Source organism: Benincasa hispida, chromosome 12 (assembly GCF_027475165.1).
Source record: "Benincasa hispida cultivar pf3 chromosome 12, pf3_genome.v1.1, whole genome shotgun sequence".
Lineage (NCBI taxonomy): Eukaryota > Viridiplantae > Streptophyta > Magnoliopsida > Cucurbitales > Cucurbitaceae > Benincasa > Benincasa hispida.
Genome location: NC_143489.1, coordinates 31,001,192 through 31,024,705, shown reverse-complemented (window position 1 = coordinate 31,024,705; position 23,514 = coordinate 31,001,192). Strand labels below are relative to the sequence as shown.

The window sequence follows — 23,514 nt, the reverse complement described above, 5'->3', positions numbered from 1 at the left end:
ATTCGAGATCGTCTTCGAGATTCGAATAAAAATTTAACATTTTTTTTATCACATATCTAAACTATCAATTTTTTGGGACTTTCTCGATGGAATCATAGATAGAACAAAGATTGCGATCATATTATAATCTTTTCTAAAATCTTGTTTTTTAAGAAGAAATTACCCATGGATCACCACGAGATTCGATTTTCTCATAGACCGTCGAACACTTGAATGGGGAAACGATGAGAAATTGATAAATATATTCGGAAATTCCCAACTCAAACAACTATGGAAACATAATTTGGGTGTAAGGTTGGAAATTTGAAGAAGATTTGACAAAAAAATATATTAAATAAGATTTGGGAAAGATTACATACAACCTCGATCTTTGTCCTAGTCGAGATTCCACCTACAATGCCCAAAAAATTGATAGCTTGGATGTACAATGAAAAGAAGTTAAACTTTTATTCAAATTTTGGGGTCGATCTCGGCCTAGAAAGATCAAGAAAAAGAATTCCAACGAGTTCTCCAAAATTGTACTAATCGTGAAAGTGAAATATTTTAAAGTTATTTCTGACAATTTTACAAGTATTTTTTCTATCTATTCTTAAATATTATAACTTTAACTAAACATGATAAGTGCTCTAATTTCTTAGCATGTCTAGACATAAATATAAGAAATTTCGGCACCTAACCAATCCGATTAATTCTAGTTGAGAAATAACAATTTTGAAAAAAAAAAAAAAGAAAAAAACTCATATAACTACCTTCTTCCTTCTTCTTTTTCTTTTTTTTTTTTTTTTTCATTTGTTTATAGATACTCTCATGAGTGTTGATAGAGGAAAAGATATCTACCTCTTTTGGAACTCTTAAAAAAAAAAAAGAAAAAGAAATTGTTCCTTTGAACTTAAGACCCTTTAAAATGTATTATTTCTCTGAAATTGGAACCAAACATTTCTAGCTTGAAAATAAAATGTGAAACTGAAGATTGAAGTTTCTAATTTAAAATATTTGAATCAAGTTGGTTGGGTGATTTCCTATTCAATACAACGGAATGATTTATTTATTGAGGGACAAGATGGTAGTTTCATGTCGTGGGTCCCTCTACTTAAAGAGAGAAAAATGGAAAATATGTTAAAAAATAGATTCTAAAAATAAGATTACTTTTAAATTGAAAAAAAAAAAAAACTTTTTGAATAAAAATCAAATATTTCCCTTGTTTTTCCTTACTCTTGCCTTACACTTTCTCTTCAACTGTCTTTCTTCTACAAATTCACTATAATAAGAAATGATTATATAAAACTATTCTTTTTAAAGAATGAATTTACCAAATACATGCATTTTCAAATTTAAAATCAAACAAATCTTTAAAGTTTTAAAATGAAAAGAAAACGTAAATGTAACTTCTAAAACATTAGAAACCTTAAAAAAACATATAACAAAAATATTTTAAAATGTCACATTCATACCATTCGAAGTTGAATATGACTTTTATCCGAAACTTTGACTAGTTGAGCTATTTTCTGCCTGAGGATAATCAAAGTCTACAGAGTCTATAGAATGTTTGGAATCCACCGCGGCTATTGGCAATTTAGGACCTTCCTGCCCTTCTGATAGAAAGTAAATGAAAGGCTTTTCTGGAAGAGGAATCTCCAACTTCCCTTCCAACATCTTCACCACTTTCCCCATCGCCGGCCTCTTCTCCGGTTGGTTCTGAACGCACCACATCGCCGTCTGCACCATACGGTTAACAATGGCGAAATGGGCTCCACTGTCGTACTGATTCCTGATCCGACTGTCTAAAACTTCTTCAATCTTCGCTTCCACAAACGCTTTTTCGAATGCCCAGCTCGGAAAATACCAAAACGCGCTCTCGACCGTCGATCCTTTCGTATCGAAATTCCTCGTTCCGCTGACAATCTCCAGCAGAACCATTCCGAAACTGTACACATCCGCCTTCGTCGTTATCGAATGAGAACCCAATTTCACCAGCTCCGGCGCTACGTAACCGGGTGTCCCTCTAATCCGAGACATACTCACCGCCGTCTCGTCGTTTTTCTTCAGTTTCGACAACCCGAAATCCGATAGTTTCGGGCAGAAATCGTTGTCCAGAAGGATGTTTTCGGGTTTTATGTCTCGATGTAACACCCATTCAAGGCATTCTTCGTGTAAGTACGCGATTGCTCTCGCAACTCCAATGGCGATTCGATAACGAATCCCCCAATCGAGCGATGGGATTTCTCCATCCGTTGAATCAGACGGCGGAGGTTTGACGAAGAGGAATTTGTCGAGAGATCCATTGGCTATGTACTCGTAGACTAACATTCTTTGACCCTTTTCGGCGCAGAATCCCCACAATCGGAGCAAGTTGAGATGGTGCATTCTGGCGATGATGGTGACCTCTGCCCAAAAGTCGCCATCGCCGCCGGAGACGTTTTTCAAACACTTGACGGCGATGATACGTTTGTCCGGCAATTCCCCTTTGAAGACTTCGCCGAATCCGCCTTTTCCGACGCAGTTCGAGAAGTTGTTGGTGGCTATCTTCAGCTCGTCGTAGCTGAACCGCTTTGGTCCACCGGCGGGAAGTGATTCTAGACCAAGCGTGCGAGCCATGTCTCTGTATTTTATAAATCTCTTCAAGAATGCACAGAAGAAAACCGCCCCAGAAATTAGTTCGGCCACGAATATGGTGACAATTATCCATATGTTCCTGGTAGTGTTATCTTTATTTTCAGGCGGCGGCCGGAGGCTGATGTGAACTGGGCATGTGGTTTGGAGTTTGTACATCATTCCGGTGAAATTTGACCGGTCTGTTTCCGAATTGTCGACCTTCACAAAGGCAGCTGTCTTCATCCCTGGCGACCACAACCCGTTCGACAAAATGTCTAGCTGAAGCACACACTGGGCGCTGCCGTCGAAGCTGAATGTATAACCCACGCAGCTCGAATTCTTTAAGCAATCCGCTTGACACACTGAAATATTTGGGGTTTGCAGGGAGATTTGTTTAACCCCACCTCTGAAACTCACAAAATCCAGTTGAAGAAACTTGGGTTTGCTCGATACGTTGAGTTTCCGGTGGCATCCTCGCCGTGCTCCGCCGCGAGGATCGGGGCTGAATCCGGGAGCGCAGACACAGTAGGTGGAATTGTAACTGCCAGTACTCATACAGACAGAATTCGGGCCACAAGTATCAAAGATATGACACAACTCTACATGTGCTTGCCAAACCACATCCCACCGTGGGGAATTTGGATTTAAGCTGAAAATCTTGAGGTTCCCATCATCGTCAACAACCAATTTCCGGATCCGGGTTGAGTTAAAATCAGAAGGGTAAATTGGGTTTTGATTATCTCTGTTGATTATTCCTGTATTTTCGAAATTCTTGAAGGGGTTGTCAGTCCACCAGTACCTCTCTGTACCAAACGTCAAATTAACAGAGTTCACAAACGAATATTTGCCGTTGTTGGAGACGATGGTGGTTCCATTCAATGTCTGATTAGGCAATATAGTATTGGTGGGGAATTGGAAGCTCTCCCATGTGCCATAAATCAAATCTCCATCATTGCGAAGGATTAATTGGGTCGAATTTGGATTTGCAGAAACGCTGTTGGAAGGCCAGAGGTTGCGACCGGAGCCGTCATTGAGACGAAGCTGACCGGTGGCTGTGATGGCCAGAGCCGCTGAACGGTTGACCGGAGAAAGACGGTTGGCGGACCAGACGACGTTGTCTGTTGAGATGTTGAAGTACCAAACGGAGAAGATGAAGAGATTAGAGTTGTTGGGTAGTGGGCGGAAGCCGGCGGCGAAAAGGGAGTTGGGGGAGAGGAGAATGAGATTTTGAGTGGGTCGCCATGGGGACTGGGAAATAGAGAAGGCGGAAAAATTGCGGGGTTTCGGAGGCTGGGCAGTGACCGGAGATGGGAAGAAGAGAAGGAAGAGGGCGGAGAGAGCGACGGCGAGAGACATGGTTAAGAATGCAGAGGTAGGCGGCTGAAAGCCATTGAAGTTAAATGGGAGTTTGGAGAAGATAGAAATGGAGATTTATTATTGATTTTATTAAAAAAACGAGCCCCCACTTTTTGAAGTCGGGATGTGTGGGAATGACTTTCTAAAATAATATATATATATATATATATTTAAAAAAAGCCTTATTAGATGTGATGCTTTTCCTTTCTCTTCAAGGTCATTTGATGTGATTTTATTAACATATGCCCTTAATTTCTAACCTAACTGACGGGTTTCACTTACTTTTTTTAGAACAAATATTGAGTCGGAGACTTGAACGACGAAAATCTCTTCATCCTCAATACATATAGAAATCAATTGAACTAAATTCTGGTTGAAAAGGTTTATTTAATTGAAACCTTATCATATATTTTTTTAATGATTAATAATCCTAATGAATTTTAAATTGATTGTTATTATCGAAAATCATGATTTCAAAATCATATCTTTCCATATAAATTTTTTTTATTTAATAAATCATATTTAAAATTCTATATTAGTAAATTTCTTAGCTTTCTATTTTTTTTAGTTATCATTTAAATATAAAATTTTAAATATATGTATTTCAAATGTTTATCGTTCCAAATGAATTATAAAATTTAAAATCATTTATTAGATTTAGAATAACAGGATTTTAAATTATTTTTTAAACTTTCTTTAATCTAAATAGAGAGTTAAAGAAAAATAATATCATTTTTTAAACTTTCTTTAATCTAAATAGAGAGTTAAAGAAAAATAATATCTTCAACCATAGAGTGCCAAAGGTTAGCAGAAATTACCTTTTTAGTACCATAATTGCAAAGAAAAGAATCCACTTGTGATCTAAAAAAAAATATATGTCAATTATTGTTGAGCATAACTCACTTTAGAGACAAATGATTTGTATACACATAATATAAGAAAGATGTGACTTATTTTATTTTACTTTTTTTTTTTTTTAATTTATACACAATCTAAGATGAGAGGAATAACCCCAATAACAAAGAAAAAACAAATTTCTTTATGAGCTTAAGTGAGTTTAATTCAACGGTAATTGACATGTTTCACATTCACACCTTCATTGTACTAAAAAAAATAGATTGACCTTTAACTACCATTTTAATTAATTAAAATATCCTAATTTACACCTTCAAATTAGAAAGTTCAAAGTTCCAAACCTCATTTATTACATAATATATATGGCATATGCATTCATGATGATAAGTTTGATGTCAACATTTTCATCGATATTTTCACATATTTATCAACATTCCAATTATATTTTAAGAAACCCAATAAGAATATTAAAAAATTATCAAAATGTCACTCATATGAAGAAAATATAAATATTAAACATTGTAATTCATTCAAAAAGTGTGAAATATTTATTTTGTATAATTTTTTAATAAAAATATTGGTTGATATTGCCATTTTATCAATATTTTCATCAACTTAACATCAAACAATTTTAGGTTGAGATTGGTTCAATAGTATTGATATGTAGTCCATCATTAAAGGTCAGAGGTTTAACTCCTGTTCTGTAATGTTGTACTTAAACAAATATCAAACATTTTTATTTTACAACATTTTAATTAAATATTGGATGCAACAACTCTGAGAAAGCAGCCACCCTTCCATGAACAAAACTCTCCCATGAATCTTCCCATTTATGGACATTTTTCCACGAGTCTATATATATACTCAACATGGACATAAGATAATTCAAACACATTGAATAATTATCAAAACGGAAAATAAAATAAGTCAACAAAATGTTGATGTTAACAACCTATCAACAATAAGATTTTTATAATTATTTTCTACTTTTCAATTTTTTTTAAAGATATATATTAATTTTAAATTTTTAATGATTTTATCGACATTTTGTTGAGAATCTCACATTAGAAAAATAAAGAGATCTTGCACTTCTTATAGGATAGATGAGTTACTCTTTTCATTATCAATTGATTTTGAGATGTAATCTCATGTTATCTAATATGATATTAAAGTCTATAAAAAAAATGATGAACCCAATAAAAGAGATGTTTTGAGATGAAATTCTATGTTATCTAATAATTTTAATCCAATTAATGATTTGGCCTTCTTATCAACTCTATTATGATTTAAACCTTTCTTATATTTACATCATATTAGAAAGAAAAGTCGATAATATTATGGTAGGACCTACCATCACATGCCAACCAAGATCATGATATGCATTTAATATAGTTTATTATTATTGTTATTGTTATTTTGTTATAAGCGTTGACTTTGAAAATTGAAATACAAAGTTGGTGGACAAGTTTTTCTTCTCTCATTCATCAATTTGGTTATTAGAAAAAGAATCCTATCAATTTGGTCTTCTTTTAAATCAAAACTATGATAACTTTATCTATTTTATTAATAAGAAAGAATCAATTACAAGTTGGTTATCGATGGTTTGTGAATAATTTAAATTATAACAATAAAATATTAAATTTTGTTAATGAAGTTTTGGTTAATTCAACTCACACCTCCTCCCTCCCTTTATGACAGTTATTGTGATGATCCTTTTATGATAGTTTCTATGTTATTGAGCATGATTTTTATATAGTGCGTTGAAGTGCTTTGACTATCTTATGGTAGTCATTATGTTTAAATGTTGATTTTGGTGTTTCACTATCTTGCAGTTATGGTAGTCTTATATTTAAATGTTGATTTTGGTGTTTGACTATCTTGCAGTTATGGTAGTCTTATATTTAAATGTTGATTTTGGTGTTTGACTATCCTGTAGTTATGGTAGTCTTATGTTTAAATGTTGATTTTGGTGTTTGACTATCCTACAGTTATGATCGTCTTTATGTTTAAATGTTGATTTTGGTGTTTGACTATCCCGTAGTTATGGTAGTCTTTTGTTAATATAGTGATCATGGCTTCTATTGAAAATGAGTTATTTTGTTGATAGAAGATGATTGTGCTTTGAAATATTTGTTCATGTTGATTTTGGTATTTGTCCCTACATGCTTTCACCATTAGGAGTTTTTGTTTTAATTTCAGGTTGGTTTCATCTGTTCTCTTTTTCTCTTTCTCTTGATATTAGCAATTTAGAAATGTTCTAATGCTGATAGAAGATGATTGTGTTTTTCGATTCCTTCCCCCCTCCCCCCTTCCTTTATGATTGTTATTTTAATGGTCATTTTATGATAGTTTTTATGTTAATGGGGTTTGTTTACTTTTGCAATTCTGGCATGATTTTCATATAGTTTGTAAGAAATTGAATTTTGTGAATGTAATTATGTCCCATACTTCAATTTTTTTATTCTAATGTGCTTACATATTTCAATTTTTATATGCCAGATTTTATATCTTGATGGTGACGAGCTAGTACGAGATTTCATAAAGTTTAATTTAGATGAAAATACAAATAGTTTGAGTTGGTATTTTATATTTTTGTTTCAATTTGACCTTTAATGCTTCAAAGAGCTTACATTGCGATTTTTGTTATGTAAACTTGTGATGGCTAGTGTTGGTACTAATTTTGTTTGATATTACTTTGAGCTAATTTAAGAAATGTTTGAAGTGGGTTGATACTACATTGGGATTTTTGTCATCCAAACTTGTGATCAAGTTGGTATTATTTCACTTGTATTAGTAATTGATCATCATTGTCTTATTTTGTTTCAATGATTTATTTATATTCATCCTCCTTGTATTTGTAAAATGAGAACTTAACACTTGAATAAAGTCTGTTACTCCTTACATAGTGAATGTAGGTCTAATTTTGGACCGAACCACTCTATCCTCTTTTTTCATTCTACTTTTCTTCTTTCTTTCTCTCGAGTATGTGATAAAGTAAAACGGAGATACTTCTCTGGTTGTTAGTCCTTCTTTTCTTCTTGCTTTCCTTATATTGGTTTTTTCTTTCTCTTCATCTGTAAAGAAGCGTTGTTGTTTGTAAACTTGAAGCTGAGAAACTTTCTCTTTTCTTCTTGCCTGAAGAACACTACAAGTGGTATCAAAGCCTATGAGCAATGAAGAAAATAGGCAAGAAATCACGTCTTGGTTCGAATAATCAAGAATGGCAGTCGCATAATTTTATATCGATAAATTTGATGGCAAAGGAGATTTCGAGTTGTGGAAGACTGAAATTCGTGCAATTCTCGGGCAATAAAAGTTAACTAAAGCCTTGATCGATCCGAGGAAACTTCCAACAACTCTTACTGAAGAAGAAAAAGAAACCATTGAGATCACTGCGTATGGAAACATTATTTTGAATCTCAATGATAATGTCTTTAGAGGGGTGATAGATCAGAGGAACATGTTTGAGATGTGGTTGAAGTTGGAAGAAATCTATGCTGCAAGAGACCTACCAAATAGAGCTTACTTGAGAGAGCAATATTTCACCTTCAAAATGGATCCTGGTAATGCTCTAACGGATAATCTCAGTGAATTTAAAAGATTGTCTAATGATTTCAAATGACTGGGAAATAAGATTGGAGATGAAAACGAAGCTTGTACTGTTAAATTCAATCCCTGAAGACTGTAGAGACGTTAAAATGGCACTGAAGTATATTAGGGAGAAGATTACCACATAAATTGTTATTTCTGCTATAAAAACTAGAGAGTTGGAACTTTAGTCAACAAAGAAAGATTAAAGTAATGTTGAGGGTTTGTTTGCTAAGAGAAAGGGCAAAAACAATTGTAAAGAGGGCAAAAGTCAGACAGATAGATTTAATCAATATGACAAATCAAAACTGAAGTGCAATTTTTGTCTTAAGGAGGGTCATATCAAGAAGGATTATTTTCTTTTTATAAAGAAGCAAAGTAAAAGGAATAAGAAAGCTAAGCAAGCAGAAGTTGCAGTGGTTGAAGATACTTTCATATATTCTAATGCCGTGGCAACATCTCAAGACAGCTCAAGCAACAAAGATCTTGCAAAGATAGAAAATTGGAAACTTGATTTCGATTGTACTTTTCATATGACCCTTTTAAAGGCTGGTTCACAGCCTATAAAGAGTGGGATGGTGGTTTGGTTTATGTTGGAAACAATAGTACTTGTAATGTAATAGGCATTGGATCGGTGTCTTTAAAGCTCAAATATGGATCAGTGAATCCGTTGACAAACGTCAAGCATGTTTCAATCTTAAAGAGGAATTTAATCTCTTTGAGGATGTTAGAATCAATTGGATGTCACTACAGTGGCCATAGAGGTCTGTTTGAAGTTAAAAAGAACTTCAAGACCATCTTTGTAGGTGTCAAAGTCAATGGACTTTATGTTGTCAAGGATGTTTAGATGACGCAAACAACTCATGGTTTCAGATGGGAGACTAATTGAAGCAGATTTTTGGCATAAGAGATTGCCACATGTTTGTAGCAGAGGGGTGCAAGTTCTATCTAAATTAGCGATATTGGCCAGAGGCCTTTTTGATAAGTTGAAATTCGGTGAGCACTGCATCATAGAAAAGGCAACTAGACAGAGTGTTCTTAAAGCTGATCACTCCTCAAAAGAAATTTTGGATACTCTGATCTTTGGGGACCTTCACACACACCATACATTAATGGTTCAAGGTATTTTCTTTCCTCCATATATGACTTTTCAAGAAAAAAACTAGGTCTATTTTCTAAAAATAAAAGACATGGCCCTAGAAAAGTTTAAGGAGTGGAAAATAATGGTTGAAAGACAAACAAATATACAAGTTCAATACCTTAGGACAGACAATGGATTGGAATTTTGTGGTGAGAGCTTTAATCATTTTTGTAGACAGAAAGGCATCATTAGACATAGAACCGTTCGTTATACACCACAACAAAATGGTGTTATATAGAGGCTTAATTGAACCATTATGGAAAAGGTTAGAGCTCAAATGTCTGATGGGCTAATTCCTAAGAAAATTTGCGCAAAGGTGGTTTCATGTACAACTTATACCCTTAATAGGTGTCCACACACTTCGAGAAACTACCTTACTCCACAAGAGATATGGACAAAGCATCCACCAAACGTTGACAATCTTAAGGTGTTTAGATCTGTAGCTTTTGTTCATCAAAATCAGGGCAAACTAAAGCCAAGGGCTATGAAATGCATGTTCATTGGCTTCACTGAAGGTGTAAAGGGTTACAGCTTATGGCATCTGATTGAGAAGAGATGTATCAACAGCCAAGATGTGGTCTTTAGAGAATCAGAAATGTACATGTTAACAAAGAAAGATCATATAGTCAGTCCAAAATCCAAAGAAACAAGCATTGAGGTAGAGTTCCTTAGATAGGTATTTAAGAATTCACTTTCCCCTGAGCCTAACATTGAAGAAACTGATGAGAATGTTGAGGTAGAATCAGAGAAATGTGAAAGCTCTCATCAAGCTGTTGATCTTATAAATTATTCTTTAGCTCGTGATAGGTAAAGAAGAACAATAGTTCCTCCCATGAGATTTGGCGAAGCAGACAGTATTAGTGTTGCTTTAAGTGTAGAAGACTATTTAATCAATCAAGAACCATCCACCTTCATGAAAGCAACTAGTAGTCTAAATGCTGAAAAATCGATTGAAGCCATGACTGAAGAGATGGATTCCCTCACGACAAATGAAACATGGAACCTAGTACTTTTACCAAAGGGAGCAAGAGCCATTACCTACAAATGGACCTATAAGTTTAAAGAATGTGTTCCAAAGGTGTAAGAAGCAAGGTATACGGTTGGACTTATGGAAAAAGGATTTACCAAAGAGTTGGAACTGATTACACCGAAATCTTCTCTCCTGTAGTGAAGCAAACCTCCATTTGAATATTGTTATCTGTGGTAGTCTAAAACAATCTTGAATTGGATCAGTTAGATGTGAAAACAACCTTTCTACATGGGCAACTAACTGAGACAATTTACATGGTTCAACTACAAGAATATGAGGTAAAGGGGAAAGAACATCATGTTTGTCAACTCAAAAAGTCCTTATATGGACTCAAACAATCCCTCAAATGCTGATATCAAAAGTTTAATGAGTATATGAAGAAGATTGGTTTTGAAAGTAACTCATACGACAACTGTGTGTATGTGAATTTGTATACTCATCTGTTGTCTTCTTACATCTATATGTGGATGACATGCTCCTAGCAGGCAAGTCTAAAGAGGGCATTAAAAAGATCAAAACTTCATTGAAGAAAGAGTTTGAAATGAAAGACCTTGGTGAATCAAAGAGGGCATTGAAATATCTAGACAAAGAAATAAAGGAGTTTTCAACTTAAGCTAACATTTGTACAGCAACAAAATCTTAAAGAGATTTCATATGGATAAAGCAACATCAGTTACTACTCCTTTAGCACAACATTTCAAGCTATCCTTTGAGAACTCACCAAGAGAAGATGAAATTGAACACAAGAAGTTTATGATGGAAATTCCTTACACATAAGTCGTGGGCAGTCTTATGAACTTGATGATATCTACTCGTCCTAATCTTGCTTATGTAATGAGCTTGGTAAGTAGATTTATGGCAAACCCAGGTAAAAAACATTGGGAGGCATCAAAGTGGATTATGAGATATCTAAAGGGTACCCAAACAGCTAGCGTGATATATAAACAGAATCCTATTAAATCAAATGAAGTCTATGGCTACGTTGATTAAGATTATGCAGGTGACCTAGATCTTCTTGGTTGGTAAGAACATTTTAAGTTGGAAAGTAACACTTCAGTCGATGGTAGCCCTATCATCCACAGAGGCTGAATATATGTCGTTTTCTGAAGTTATAAAAGAAGCTTTTTGGCTCAAAGGCCTCTCAAGGGATTTTGGTGTTACTTAAAGAACAATCAAGATATACTGTGATAATATGAGTGTAATACATCTCTCTAAAAACAGTTAGTTCCACAATAGAAGGAAACACATTGACATAAATTACCATTTTTTTTTATCATAAAACATATTGAAAAAGGTATAGTTGAAGTGTCAAAGGTACATACATCAGATAATGTTGCTGATATGTTGACTAAACCGATCGTTTGAGCTAAATTTGAATAGTGTCTTAAGCTAATTGGATTAACTCTATCAGAAAAAGGGTGAAGAGTAGGAAAAGAGGAGTAGACAAGGTAGATTTTATTTCAAGGTGGGGCTCTAGCTTCTTATAAATACTCTCCTTCTTATATTTGTAAAATTAGAACTTAACACCTGAATAAAGTTTGCTGCTCCTTACATAGTGGATGTAGGTCTGATTTTGGATTGAACCACTCTAACCTCTTTTTTCTTTCTACTTTTCTTCTTTCTTTCTCTCGAGTATGTGATAGAGTAAAACAAAGATACTTCTCTGGTTGTTAATCATTCTTTTTTTCTTGCTTGCCTTATGTTGATTTTATCTTTCTCTTCATTTGTAAAGAAAAGTTGCTGTTTGTAAACTTGAAGCTGAGAAACTTTCTCTTTGCTTCTTGCTTGAAGAACACTACAAAGAGAAATTAAATAATATTATTAATTAATTAATCAAATGCATATGTGTATGTTGCTATTTATTTTTTAGGGTGGACCTAGAGATCCATCTACAAATTATAAAAGAAAGTAATGAGGAAGAGATATATGAATAAGACAATGGTGATCAATTACTAACTTTGAAGTCAATAGTTGAATAATAAATTTTAGAAACAAAGGAGGTTATATTGTTTTTAGGCCATATTTGCTTGGTTACACCTAATGAAAATTGGGTAGTGTAACGAAAATTGTTGTGGTTTATTTTCTACAATCAAAATGAGTTGAATTGTAATTATAAATTCATTAGTGGATATATATATATATATATATATTAAAAAAAAAGAAAAAAAAAACTCCTATGAATTGAAGTATAAACACCAAGGAGGCCATAAGAAGAAGAGAGGAAGGTGAAGAGGGAGAGAGAGACGACGAGAGGGAGATGAGTAGGGAAAAGAAAATAGAGAAAAAAAAGTAATAAAAAAGCTTGGGGAACGTTATTTGAAGAGAGAATGGAAATTGTTGTAAAATGTTAAAAAAAAATATGGTGGAACAGTGGGTCATCAAGATATGATAATTAGATTAGCATTTATATTTGGTGTAATCTGATTATGAGATTGACCATAATTAAAATTTGTGTGCCCATGTTTCATTTTCATTACAGAAATCGATAAACACCTTGAATCGTAATGGGGTATGTCACACACCCACTCCAATATTAATATAAAGGTGTAGGCTAAGCATGCCTGTTATTTAAATGTTTTGACTATTTATTTCTCTATTTTAACATTTTAACATTTTTATTTAGGTTTCGGATTATGTTTATACTAGTTGAAAAAGGTAATTTATCAATAATAATGTAAAAAGTGGGCCTTGATTGATTACTTTTATTATTGTTTACCTTTTTTCCATAATCGTAATGAGACGTGTGAAAGAATGTTATTTTCCCTGGTACCTTATGGGGCATTTCTCTAAATTTCCATTCCCTTTCTTCTATTATTTTTTCCCCAATAAGGGCCTTACACGTGTACACAGTAGTGTGGTGTTTACATTTATGATAATCAGTTGAGGAATATTATTCACAACTCTTTCTCCTTCTTTATTCTTTACTTCGTTCATAGTATCAGAGCTGTTAAGCTCCTTTTTGCTTCAATGAATCCTGGTGAGGGCTCATCGTCATCTTCTTCAAAGGGTGTAAAACCGATTGTTGTTCCTTCTACTACGGTAACGACACCTACAGTCACTGATGATTCTCCAACTCAATTGAGTCCTCGGGTAACTTCAATACGAACTCCTCCCGTCATTCCTTATCCAAAACCCTAGGTCCATATAAGATCTCTTTCACGGAGACCACAAAACATCATCCTAATCCGAATTCTTATCCAAGTCAACCAGCCTTTCAGAATCCACAATAACAATTTTGTAATTCAAACTACTACTCCCCTCCCCATTATCTTTCCTCTCAATCTGCTCCAAAACCTAATTGCCCAAGTATACCTCCAGCTCCCAATATTTTTCCCTAACCTTTTACACCAAACCCTATCCATCCTTACCTCAACCTCTTGCTGTGAAGCTAAATGATAATAATTTTCTTTTGTGGAAGAAGCAACTGCTGAATGTTGTTTCAAGTTAATGGACTTGAAGGTTTTCTAAATGGCACTGTTCCAGTGCCACTGAAGTTTTTGGATTTGTACAATACACAACTGAATCCTGCTTTTCACACATGAGAGAGATACAATAGTTTTATTATGTGTTGGATATATTCTTCTTTATCTGAACAAAAGATGGGAGAAATTGTTAGTCTAGCTGCTACTGCTAATATATGGACTGCTTTACGCCGTTCTTATGATTCTAAAATGACTGCAGAATCATGGGTTTAAAAGCTCAATTACAAAGAATTAAGAAAGATGGATTGTCTGTTAGTCAGTATCTAACACAAATTAAAGATATAGATGATAAATTTAGTGCTATTAGTGAACCTGTATCATATAGAGATCATTTAGCTCATATTGTGGATGGCTTAGGTAATGAATATAATGCTTTTGTTAAATCTAAAAATAAATCGGTCTGATAATCCTTCCATTGAAGATGTTAGAAGTTCATTTTTAGCCTATGAGGCTCGGTTGAAAAAACAGAATGTTGTTGACTAGTTAAATGTTACCCACGCTAATCTTCACAAGCTTTCTTTCCAACATAATAACAGCAAACGAAATCAGTCTCGGCCTTCCACATCTCACTCTTCCCTGTTTTCCCCTCCTTTGCACCTAACCAAATGCCTTTGCCTTCCAGTGTTCTTGGTAAGCCTCAGTTTCACTAAAAATGGCCTCCAAAACCTTAATCCTTTAAACCACAATGTCAAATTTTCCAAAAGTTTGGTCATACTGCCTTTATCTGTTTTCAGCATCCAAACATGTCCTTCCAAGCTCCAACTCCACAAGCTCATATTACCACTGTTTAACCTATGACCACTGCTGCTCTGCCTGATACCTTCTCACCCTTCACTGAGTATCCACATCCGGATGAGGGATGGTTTATGGACTCGGGCACTACTCATCACCTGTCTTCTTATGCTTCCAACTTCTGTAATCCTATGCTTTATTTAGGTGGTGAACAGATGACTGTTGATAATGGTAAGCAAATCTCTATTTCAATTATTAGTCATCTTTATATTCCTTCAGTTCATAAAGTTGTCTTATTTCGACATGTTCTTCATACACTTGCTATTTCCAAAAGATTTGTTAGTATTGCTAGGTTATGTAATGATAATCAGGCATTTGTCGAATTTTATGCTTCTTATTTCCTTGTGAAGGATCTCAAATCCAAGAAGATTCTACTTCGGGGCACACTTGAAGATGGTCTTTATAAACCTCACTCTAGTACTCACAAGTCTCCCTCCTCTCCTTCTGGTGGTGCTGCTGTCATCCTCTCTTCAGTCAATAATAATCTAATCTGGCATCTTCGATTGGGTCATCTAGCAACTTCTGTTTTAAGGACTGTTCTTACTCAGTGTGGTTTACCTTGTTCTAATGTCAATATTTTTTGTAATGCTTGTCAACTTGCTAAAAGTCATAGGCTCCCTTTTTCTAGTTTTGTAACTAAAACTAGTGAACCTTTTCAACTTGTTCACTCGGATGTATGAGACCTTCCCCATAAGTTTTTGTTCATGGAGCTCATTTCTTCATTTTGTTTGTTGATGATTATACAAGATTCTCTTGGCTCTATCTCCTTAAAACCAAAGATGAAGCTTTCCCTTGTTTTCTAAATTTCAAACAACTTATTGAAACTCAATTTAACACGAAAATCAAAAGTTTACAAACTGATTGGGTGGTGAGTTTCAAAAGATATCTTCCTTTTTACAATCTAATGGCATTATTCTTAGAGTCTCATGTCCTTATACACCCCAAAAAAAATGGTCATGTTGAGCGTAAACATCGTCATGTTGTTGACATGGGTCTCTCCTTACTTGCGCACTCCCGTCTTCCACTTAACTATGGAGTTTTGCTTTCCAAATAGCCATCTATCTCATTAACAGGTTGCCAACTCTCCTACTTTCCAATTCTTCTCCTTATCAGTTGCTCTACAAATCTATACCCAATTACTCTATTCTTCGTGTGTTTGGTTGTGTGTGTTTTCTTTTTCTCAGACCATATAATTCTCACAAGCTTTTGTTTCCTTCCACTGAATGTGTCTTTATTGGTTATAATCCCAATCACAAGCGGTATTAATGTCTTAATCCAATCTTAGGATGTTTATATTAAAGGGATTGGAATTCCTCCCAATGGAAGCAATTAGATATCGTTGTCTCTAAATTTCATTTTACATAACATATAGAGTAATTCAGTGCGATGAAAACTCATGGATAAATAAATGCTTAACTTAAGCATGTTGCTACTGAGAAAATACAGAGAGGAGGAGGGATAGGATATCACATACATTTGAAGAATACTGTATCCTCACTTCCTCTCCCAAGCACAAACATGACCTGCTTCTCTCGATCTCTTGAACCCAACATCAACATAAACATAGCAGTAACAACGAGTACACCACCACGGGGTCTTCTAGTTAATCTTGGGAACGAGAATCATATAGAGTAACGTGGGCTTACACTCAATCTTGGTAAAAGGAGAAGAATGAGAGCTTGAGAGATTTTTCTAAAAGGGAAAAAACACAGAAAGATGGAGAGGGATGAAGAAAAAAATCCTTTTTCTCTCTTGTTTTTATGTGATTGAGAGATGATATCTCTCAAAAAGAGGTATTATTTCTAGCTTAATTTTGGCTCGTTGTTGGATTTTATGTGTTTATTATCCTATTCTTGTTGGTACCGAGCAATCAAGAGGTGGAATCGAGCATTTAAAGCTGAACAGGGTTAATTTGAAGCAAACTGGAATCGATTTGGCATCCAAGCTTCAAAGGAGCAAAAATGGCCAAAATGCCTCTGTTTTAGTGTCGCAACATCATATACAAAGCCTCAACGCTCACCTGATGCTTGAAGACAAAACACTAATGTTGCCAACAGCGTTGCAATGCTGCCAATAGCATTGCAGTGCTTCGATTGTATTGATGTTACCAGTCGTCCGCGCGCGCGTTTCTTCTTTGGCCAAACACAGGGCAGTGCTACAATGCTGCAATTAATTTTATAAATATATCTCTTTGGTTTTAGGTAAAAAAAGGCTGAAAATTCTTGGTGGCTGAAGGGATATGAACTTGGAGGCTAAGGAGAAGCTTTACTTTCTTCTTTTCCCTAGATGTTTTCGATGTCGTTAGGTTAGATTTTAATTTTATTTCGGATTGTAAACATGTATTGATTTGAACTCTTGAATTTGTCTATGAATTTATGAGTCAATCTTCATTTAGTTTCTTGGATCAAGGGTTCGATGTCAATTTTGTGAGTTTTCTGTTTTTAATTGATCCTTTCAATTCAGAATTGTGTTCTCTTTGAATCTATTTAAATTCCCAAGCATGATTATTGATGTTGACTTTCACGCTTTATCATGCATGCTAATGATTCTTAATCGCTAAGGTCCTAAGTAGCAATAGTAAATTAGGTATTTGATGGCTATTCCTAGAACGTCTAATTGCTAGGTCCAAAGATAAAATTAGTTAATTTAATATGGTTTTCCGGACAATTAATCGACATAATTGAATCCTAAATCTTAATGCATATATTTTTAGTTCTATATGGATGCTATCGAACTCAATAGAATCTATAAACATGTAGATTAGTTAGGGTATGGCCTTTTCGTCCTTAATTAGTAATTAGGACGCTTTTATGGTTAGATTCATGCTAGTTGACCACCTTTGTAGAAGCTAGTTAGATCGAATCGAGCGAGTAGTCGAGTAATTATGCATGTATAATTCGAAAGCACAGTCAATTGACAGAAAACGATGATCCAAATTACATTGAATGCCTAACTTGATATGAGTACTAGATGAACCAATTTTCGTTTACATTTATCCCTTGCAATTTATTTTCCTGCATGTTTTCAATTAATCAAAACCTAAAACCCCGTTTTTACTGTTTTTCCACAGTCAAATTCAATTTAAGAGGGAATTAATTCTATGCCTCCTGATAGTTCGACCCCGTACATACCACTATTACTACGGTTTTGTAGTAATAAGAATAGTTTGGTTTTATAAATTTTCTTTTGATCTTAGGCTCTTTTTGGAATTAAACGACACCGAAAAGGCCTCAAACAAAAGAATAAGGGAAACTACTTCCCCTTATTTTTAACCAAAAATTTGGGAGATTACTCCCAAAACAAGTTGTTAAATTGAATTAAAATTCAATTTTTGAATTTAATATATAATAACCATTTTAATATATATAAACTATATATTATATCACTTATAATATAACCTATAGTTTGTTATGCCCTCAAATAACCTATGCTATTAATATAAATCACATTCATATTACTTTTAACCTATGGCATTTATATGAATCACATTCATATAAATAATATTTGAATCACATTCAAATTAATATCTCTCTCATAAAACTATATAAATTTAATATGAATCACATTCACACTAATTTTAACATATAATTTCTATATGAGTCATATTCATATAAATAATATTTGAATCATATTCAAATATTTATTCCTCTCATAAAACTATATATAAATTTAATATGAATCATATTCACATCAATTTTAACATATAGTTTCTATATGAATCATATTCATATGATTAATATTTGAATCATATTCAAATATTTATTTCTTTCATAAAACTAATATAATGTATCAACATATATTACGCTTTATAATGTATCAGCATACATTATTTAATTGTATCTCATACAGGTAATTCGCTTTAACTAATTTGCACAATTTAAATTAAACCAAAATTAATTTGATTCTCAGTCCTGAGCTAACAAGAGAACCTTATGGACATTTGAAGGGAAATTGGAGCGTATGGCGGTTTTTGAGGTTTCATTCGGAAAAATAACAAAACCGCTCAGAATAAGAATTATGGCAACTCATGTGACATGCACATGGCCGAAAATTTCGAAATTCCTGATTTGCCGTTGACTTGTTTAGGGATGTTGTTGTTGATGTAACTACAAAGACAGAGTAATTCCAAAAGAGAAAGTTGGGTCGAGATATATATACAATTGTTGATATTCGTCAAGAACAACTATCTTCCTAATTTTGGTTATAGAGTTAATATAATCTCTATATTTTAGATTCTATTTAACCACTTTTTGAATTTATCTCACCTTAATAAAATATCCAGATTTTCTACCAAATTTATATTTGAAATATCCATATATTATTAAAACTTCTTTTATCCATATATTGTATTCAAATCTCTATATTGTTTTTCATAATTGTATACATACATTTTTTGAATTAGTGGTATATTTCTCACATTTTTAATACATTAGTTGTATATGCTATTTTTTATATTACTTTAACGTTTTGGGAAAAAAAATATCACTTCCTAAAAAATACAAGAATTAGTTGGATTGTTACTCCATACATTGCCATAACAACAAAGGTTTCATTGATTTAGGTTTTTTTTGTATTTTCTTTAATAAACTACGATTTTTGCTATAACCTTACAATTATAATTTGATTTAAAATAAACTAATCTCTTCCTCATTTTTCCTTCTTTTGAAATTTAAATTTATTTTTAATATAAATTTTAGATTTTGATAACTAGAATTGATTTAAAATAAACCAATCTCTTCCTCATTTTTCTCCCTTAATTGATTCAAATTAGTTATTGTTTTGATTTGATTTAACCACTTTTCGAAAATATTCAGAATTAATCAATATTTAATTTTTTTTATCACCATTTAGATTTTAATTTATAATACATCTTTAGATTTTATATTATTTTATTCATTTTGGAATATTTTATACATATTATCATCTAATAAACTGTATATTTCATTTAAATTTGATCATTTTTTGTATTTTTAATTATCTTTTATTCATTATCATCTTATTATATTATTATATCATTAATTTTTCTTTTTAACAAACAAATACGTATCCACTTTTGCAATCTTGCTGGTTTTGCTATGCCTCTACAACGAGCCAGACTTTTTCATAGTTTTTTGTGGTTGATGAAGTTATAAATACATTGTAATTGTTGAAACTTATGAAAATGGAATTATGAATATAGTGCAATTGTAAATAAACGAACTCCCTTCCTAATTTTTTTCTTCGAATTATATTTGAATTTATAAAACTCTCTTCCTGATTTTTCTCCTCGAATTATATTTGAATTTATATTTTATTATTAAATTAGATTTTATCTAACTACTTTTCGATTTTTTTAATCAGAATAAACAAAAACTTATAGTTTTTTCTCTCCAATTTATATTTAAATTTATTTTTTATTATCAAATTTGATTTTATCCAACTTTTGATTTTTTTATATGTTTGTTAAAAGTTCAATTTTATCTAAATATTTTTTTTATTATTTTATACATATTGTTATCAAATTAATTTATTTTTTCTTTATATTTTCGATGTTTTCAATTTTTCATATACAAACATGTAAAAATGGTTTGTTGAACCTAAAAAGAAACATATAAATGAAAATTAAATTTTAAATGTTTGAAACATGTGGATGTGTATATATATATTTTTCAGTTTATTATTAATATTATTAATATTAGTATTCTTATTCTTATCTTATTATTATTATTATTTATTAAAAGAAGATAACAAAATACTTTATAACAAAAAAACCCTAAATCTATCTTCTTCATCTTCTTCACTTAGCCGCTCCCAAAATCTTATTTTCTCCTTTGCAATCTCATATCTTCGATCGTTGGTTCAACAACTCTTTCTTAATTCCATCATCTTGGCTAGCTTTTTACAACCACCCTCACCAGGTTGCCGATCTTTTTTCACTTGCACACATGTTTTCTGTTTTTGTTTCTACTTTGAACATCATTTTCAACAATGAAATTGTGGGATTGATAGTGTTTAAAGTTGGCTTTCAAGATCCAATGAGTAAAATGGTCACATAGAATAAAGATGATGAGACTTCCTACAACTGGTTTGGTGTCAAACGCAATCAAGCTTCCCATGGTCACATCATCATGAAGTTACAATTCCTTCACATATTCATTTTCCAATAACAACTTTCTTGGTAAAATCAACTTTGCTCTTTCTCACATTGGAGGAAGTCCATTGTTGTATACATCCATAAGTTTCTAATGACAATGACCCCATCGACTGCTCGTCATCTTCCCTTGCATAATGGACCATATTGGGTGATTTTTAATTTTGCTTCTGGAATATTTAGATACTATGTATTTGTGGTTCAAGAATGTCTAGGTAGAGTGTATTTGTGGTATTCATGTTGTCTATGTAGAGTATATCTCTGTATTTTCTTTTGTACTTAATTTTGTTGTTTTAGGGTAGTTTTGTCATTTACTAATTAGTATTTTTTTATTATATAAATTAGTTTTACTATTTTTATAATTTTGAAACTTTTTTGCCATTTTTCCAAATGAAACTTAAAAATTTGTTGTTTCTCTTGTCAGCCCTAGATTGAAATGTAAGTCTCTTTTGGTGAAATGTAAGTCTCTTCTAGCAACGGTATTATAAAGAGAGACTATGCATTTCATGGTCTGACCTTATACAAATTCTTTATATAGGATACCCCTACTCACATGTCTCCACATGAATGATCAGGATCATATCATTTGTAGCACTTTACAACAGTTGTAACCACTACAAAGTACATCATATCGGTAGTGTTTACGAGGATAAGACATCTAACATTATCCATATACTATAGACCATTTAGATTATCACGTAAATATGATCATCCTACATGTCTCCACATACATGCTTAAGTCACATTTGATAGTCTTAGATCTTTGTATAATGGATTAGTGCATATAAAACTAATCAACCATCAATTCAAATAAAATATAACTAAGAGGCTTTGAGGTATACATCCCAACAATCTCCCACTTGCACCAAAACCAGGGAAATGTAAGCCGGTGAGACATGTATCCTAGGGCATACTCTATAACCTACATGCTCTCCACTTGCCCCAGTACACTAGAGACATGTCTCATAGTCCTAGATAGTCTAGAACATCCTCTCACACTTTAGTCTGGAGAATCCTTTTATATAATTCAAACTATTATGTCAATAAGAACCATATGTTCACCAACAAGATGTTTCTCTTATCCTGTTTTATTCCTACAATTTGGTGGTTACATATGTTCTCAAACTCAATTCTAGCACCACATTATCTCATAAAGTGGACAGATTAAGTTGTATCTGAAACAACTTTTAAATATCTTAGGACATACTTCACTTATGCAAATTATTACTTCACAAGCAAAAGATTGTCTTATTGTTCAATATACACCAACTAGGATAAAACATGGATTTCTCTAAATCAATATGAAAGAGTATATCCCGTAAAAGATCAAATCTTAAACTATATACACCCACATCTCATAACTTTTAATTTCCAAAACTCAATGTGTCATACCTGTTGGGGTTGATGCCCAAAATCTCGTAGGGTCTTGTAGTTTGTAATGGTATTGTACAAACATTTTATAAAATATGAGATGTTTTATTTGATATTTAGTAGCATTAAACCCACAAACCAATAAACTAACATCCAAGGCTATCATCTGTAACTTAAACATGTATGTAGAGACATACAGGTGGGTCATATTTAAGTGATAACCTAAATGGTCTATAGTAGATAGATAATGTTGGATACCTTATCCTGGTGACACTACGAATACAACCCACTTTGTAGATGTTACAATTGTTGTAAAGTGCTACAAATGATCTGATCCTGATCATTCATGTGGAGATATGTGAGTGGGGTATTCTATATAAAGGGGTTTATATAAGACCGGACCACGAAATGACTAGTCTCATTATATAACATCGTTCATAATAGAGACTTACATTTCACTAGAATGACCATAGGTGACATGACCTGAATCCTTAGTGAGTTGTAAACTCCTGCATATAAGGGCAGTCCTCTGATTTGTATGGGGGAGAGTGGCTAAATCGTCGACTCAATAAACCTACCATTTTGGGGAATCATCTGATTGGGAAGTTGGGAACACAACTAACAAGACGAAATTCACTCCTTCCCCAATGTCGGGGTAAGTAGATAAATTGCTCCCTTAAAGGTTGATTATGGGCTTGAATCATGTGGTATCACACCCTCACCTAGCCCGAAAGAGATTTGGTTATAGTTGGACTATGACTTGTTGTTCAATGGAGGGATCAGTGGTACTTAAGGAGTTAAATGTAACTACAGGGGCAAAAAGGTAATTTTGACTTAGCTGTACTTACGAGCAATTTATGAAGTGTCATCGCACTATTGACTGGTTATATCCAATGGACAAAGAAATATATCTGTAGTGCGAAGAGTGCAGCTGTCATTCTTTAGTGGAGCGTTCGACAGTTAATGGATGTTGAATAATTTAATTTAATTTAATTTAATTAAAGAAGTTTAATTAATTATTCAAATACCATTGGAGCATTAAGTTATAGGTCCATAAGGCCCTCTCTTTAGCTCAAAAGGAATTAAATGAGAATCAATTTTGGATTAATTTGAATTGTAATTAATTGAGGGAATTAATTATATGTGATAAAATTAATTTTACATAATTATATATGAT

General features: G+C 33.0%; 1 protein-coding gene and 1 long non-coding RNA gene across 2 annotated transcripts; one reads left to right on the top strand and one right to left on the bottom strand.

The window, feature by feature from the left end:
• Window positions 1–1,274: 1,274 nt before the first annotated feature.
• On the bottom strand, window positions 1,275–4,186 carry LOC120092483 (G-type lectin S-receptor-like serine/threonine-protein kinase At1g34300). Its single transcript, XM_039050575.2, has one exon. The coding sequence runs from the start codon at window positions 3,946–3,948 to the stop codon at window positions 1,474–1,476; it is 2,475 nt and encodes an 824-aa protein (XP_038906503.1). The 5' UTR covers window positions 3,949–4,186; the 3' UTR covers window positions 1,275–1,473.
• Window positions 4,187–13,476: 9,290 nt separating this feature from the next.
• Window positions 13,477–15,598, top strand: LOC150031934 (uncharacterized). Its single transcript, XR_016525505.1, has 2 exons — window positions 13,477–15,007; window positions 15,187–15,598. It is a non-coding gene; the product is annotated as an uncharacterized LOC150031934 (long non-coding RNA).
• The last annotated feature ends 7,916 nt before the right edge of the window (window positions 15,599–23,514 follow it).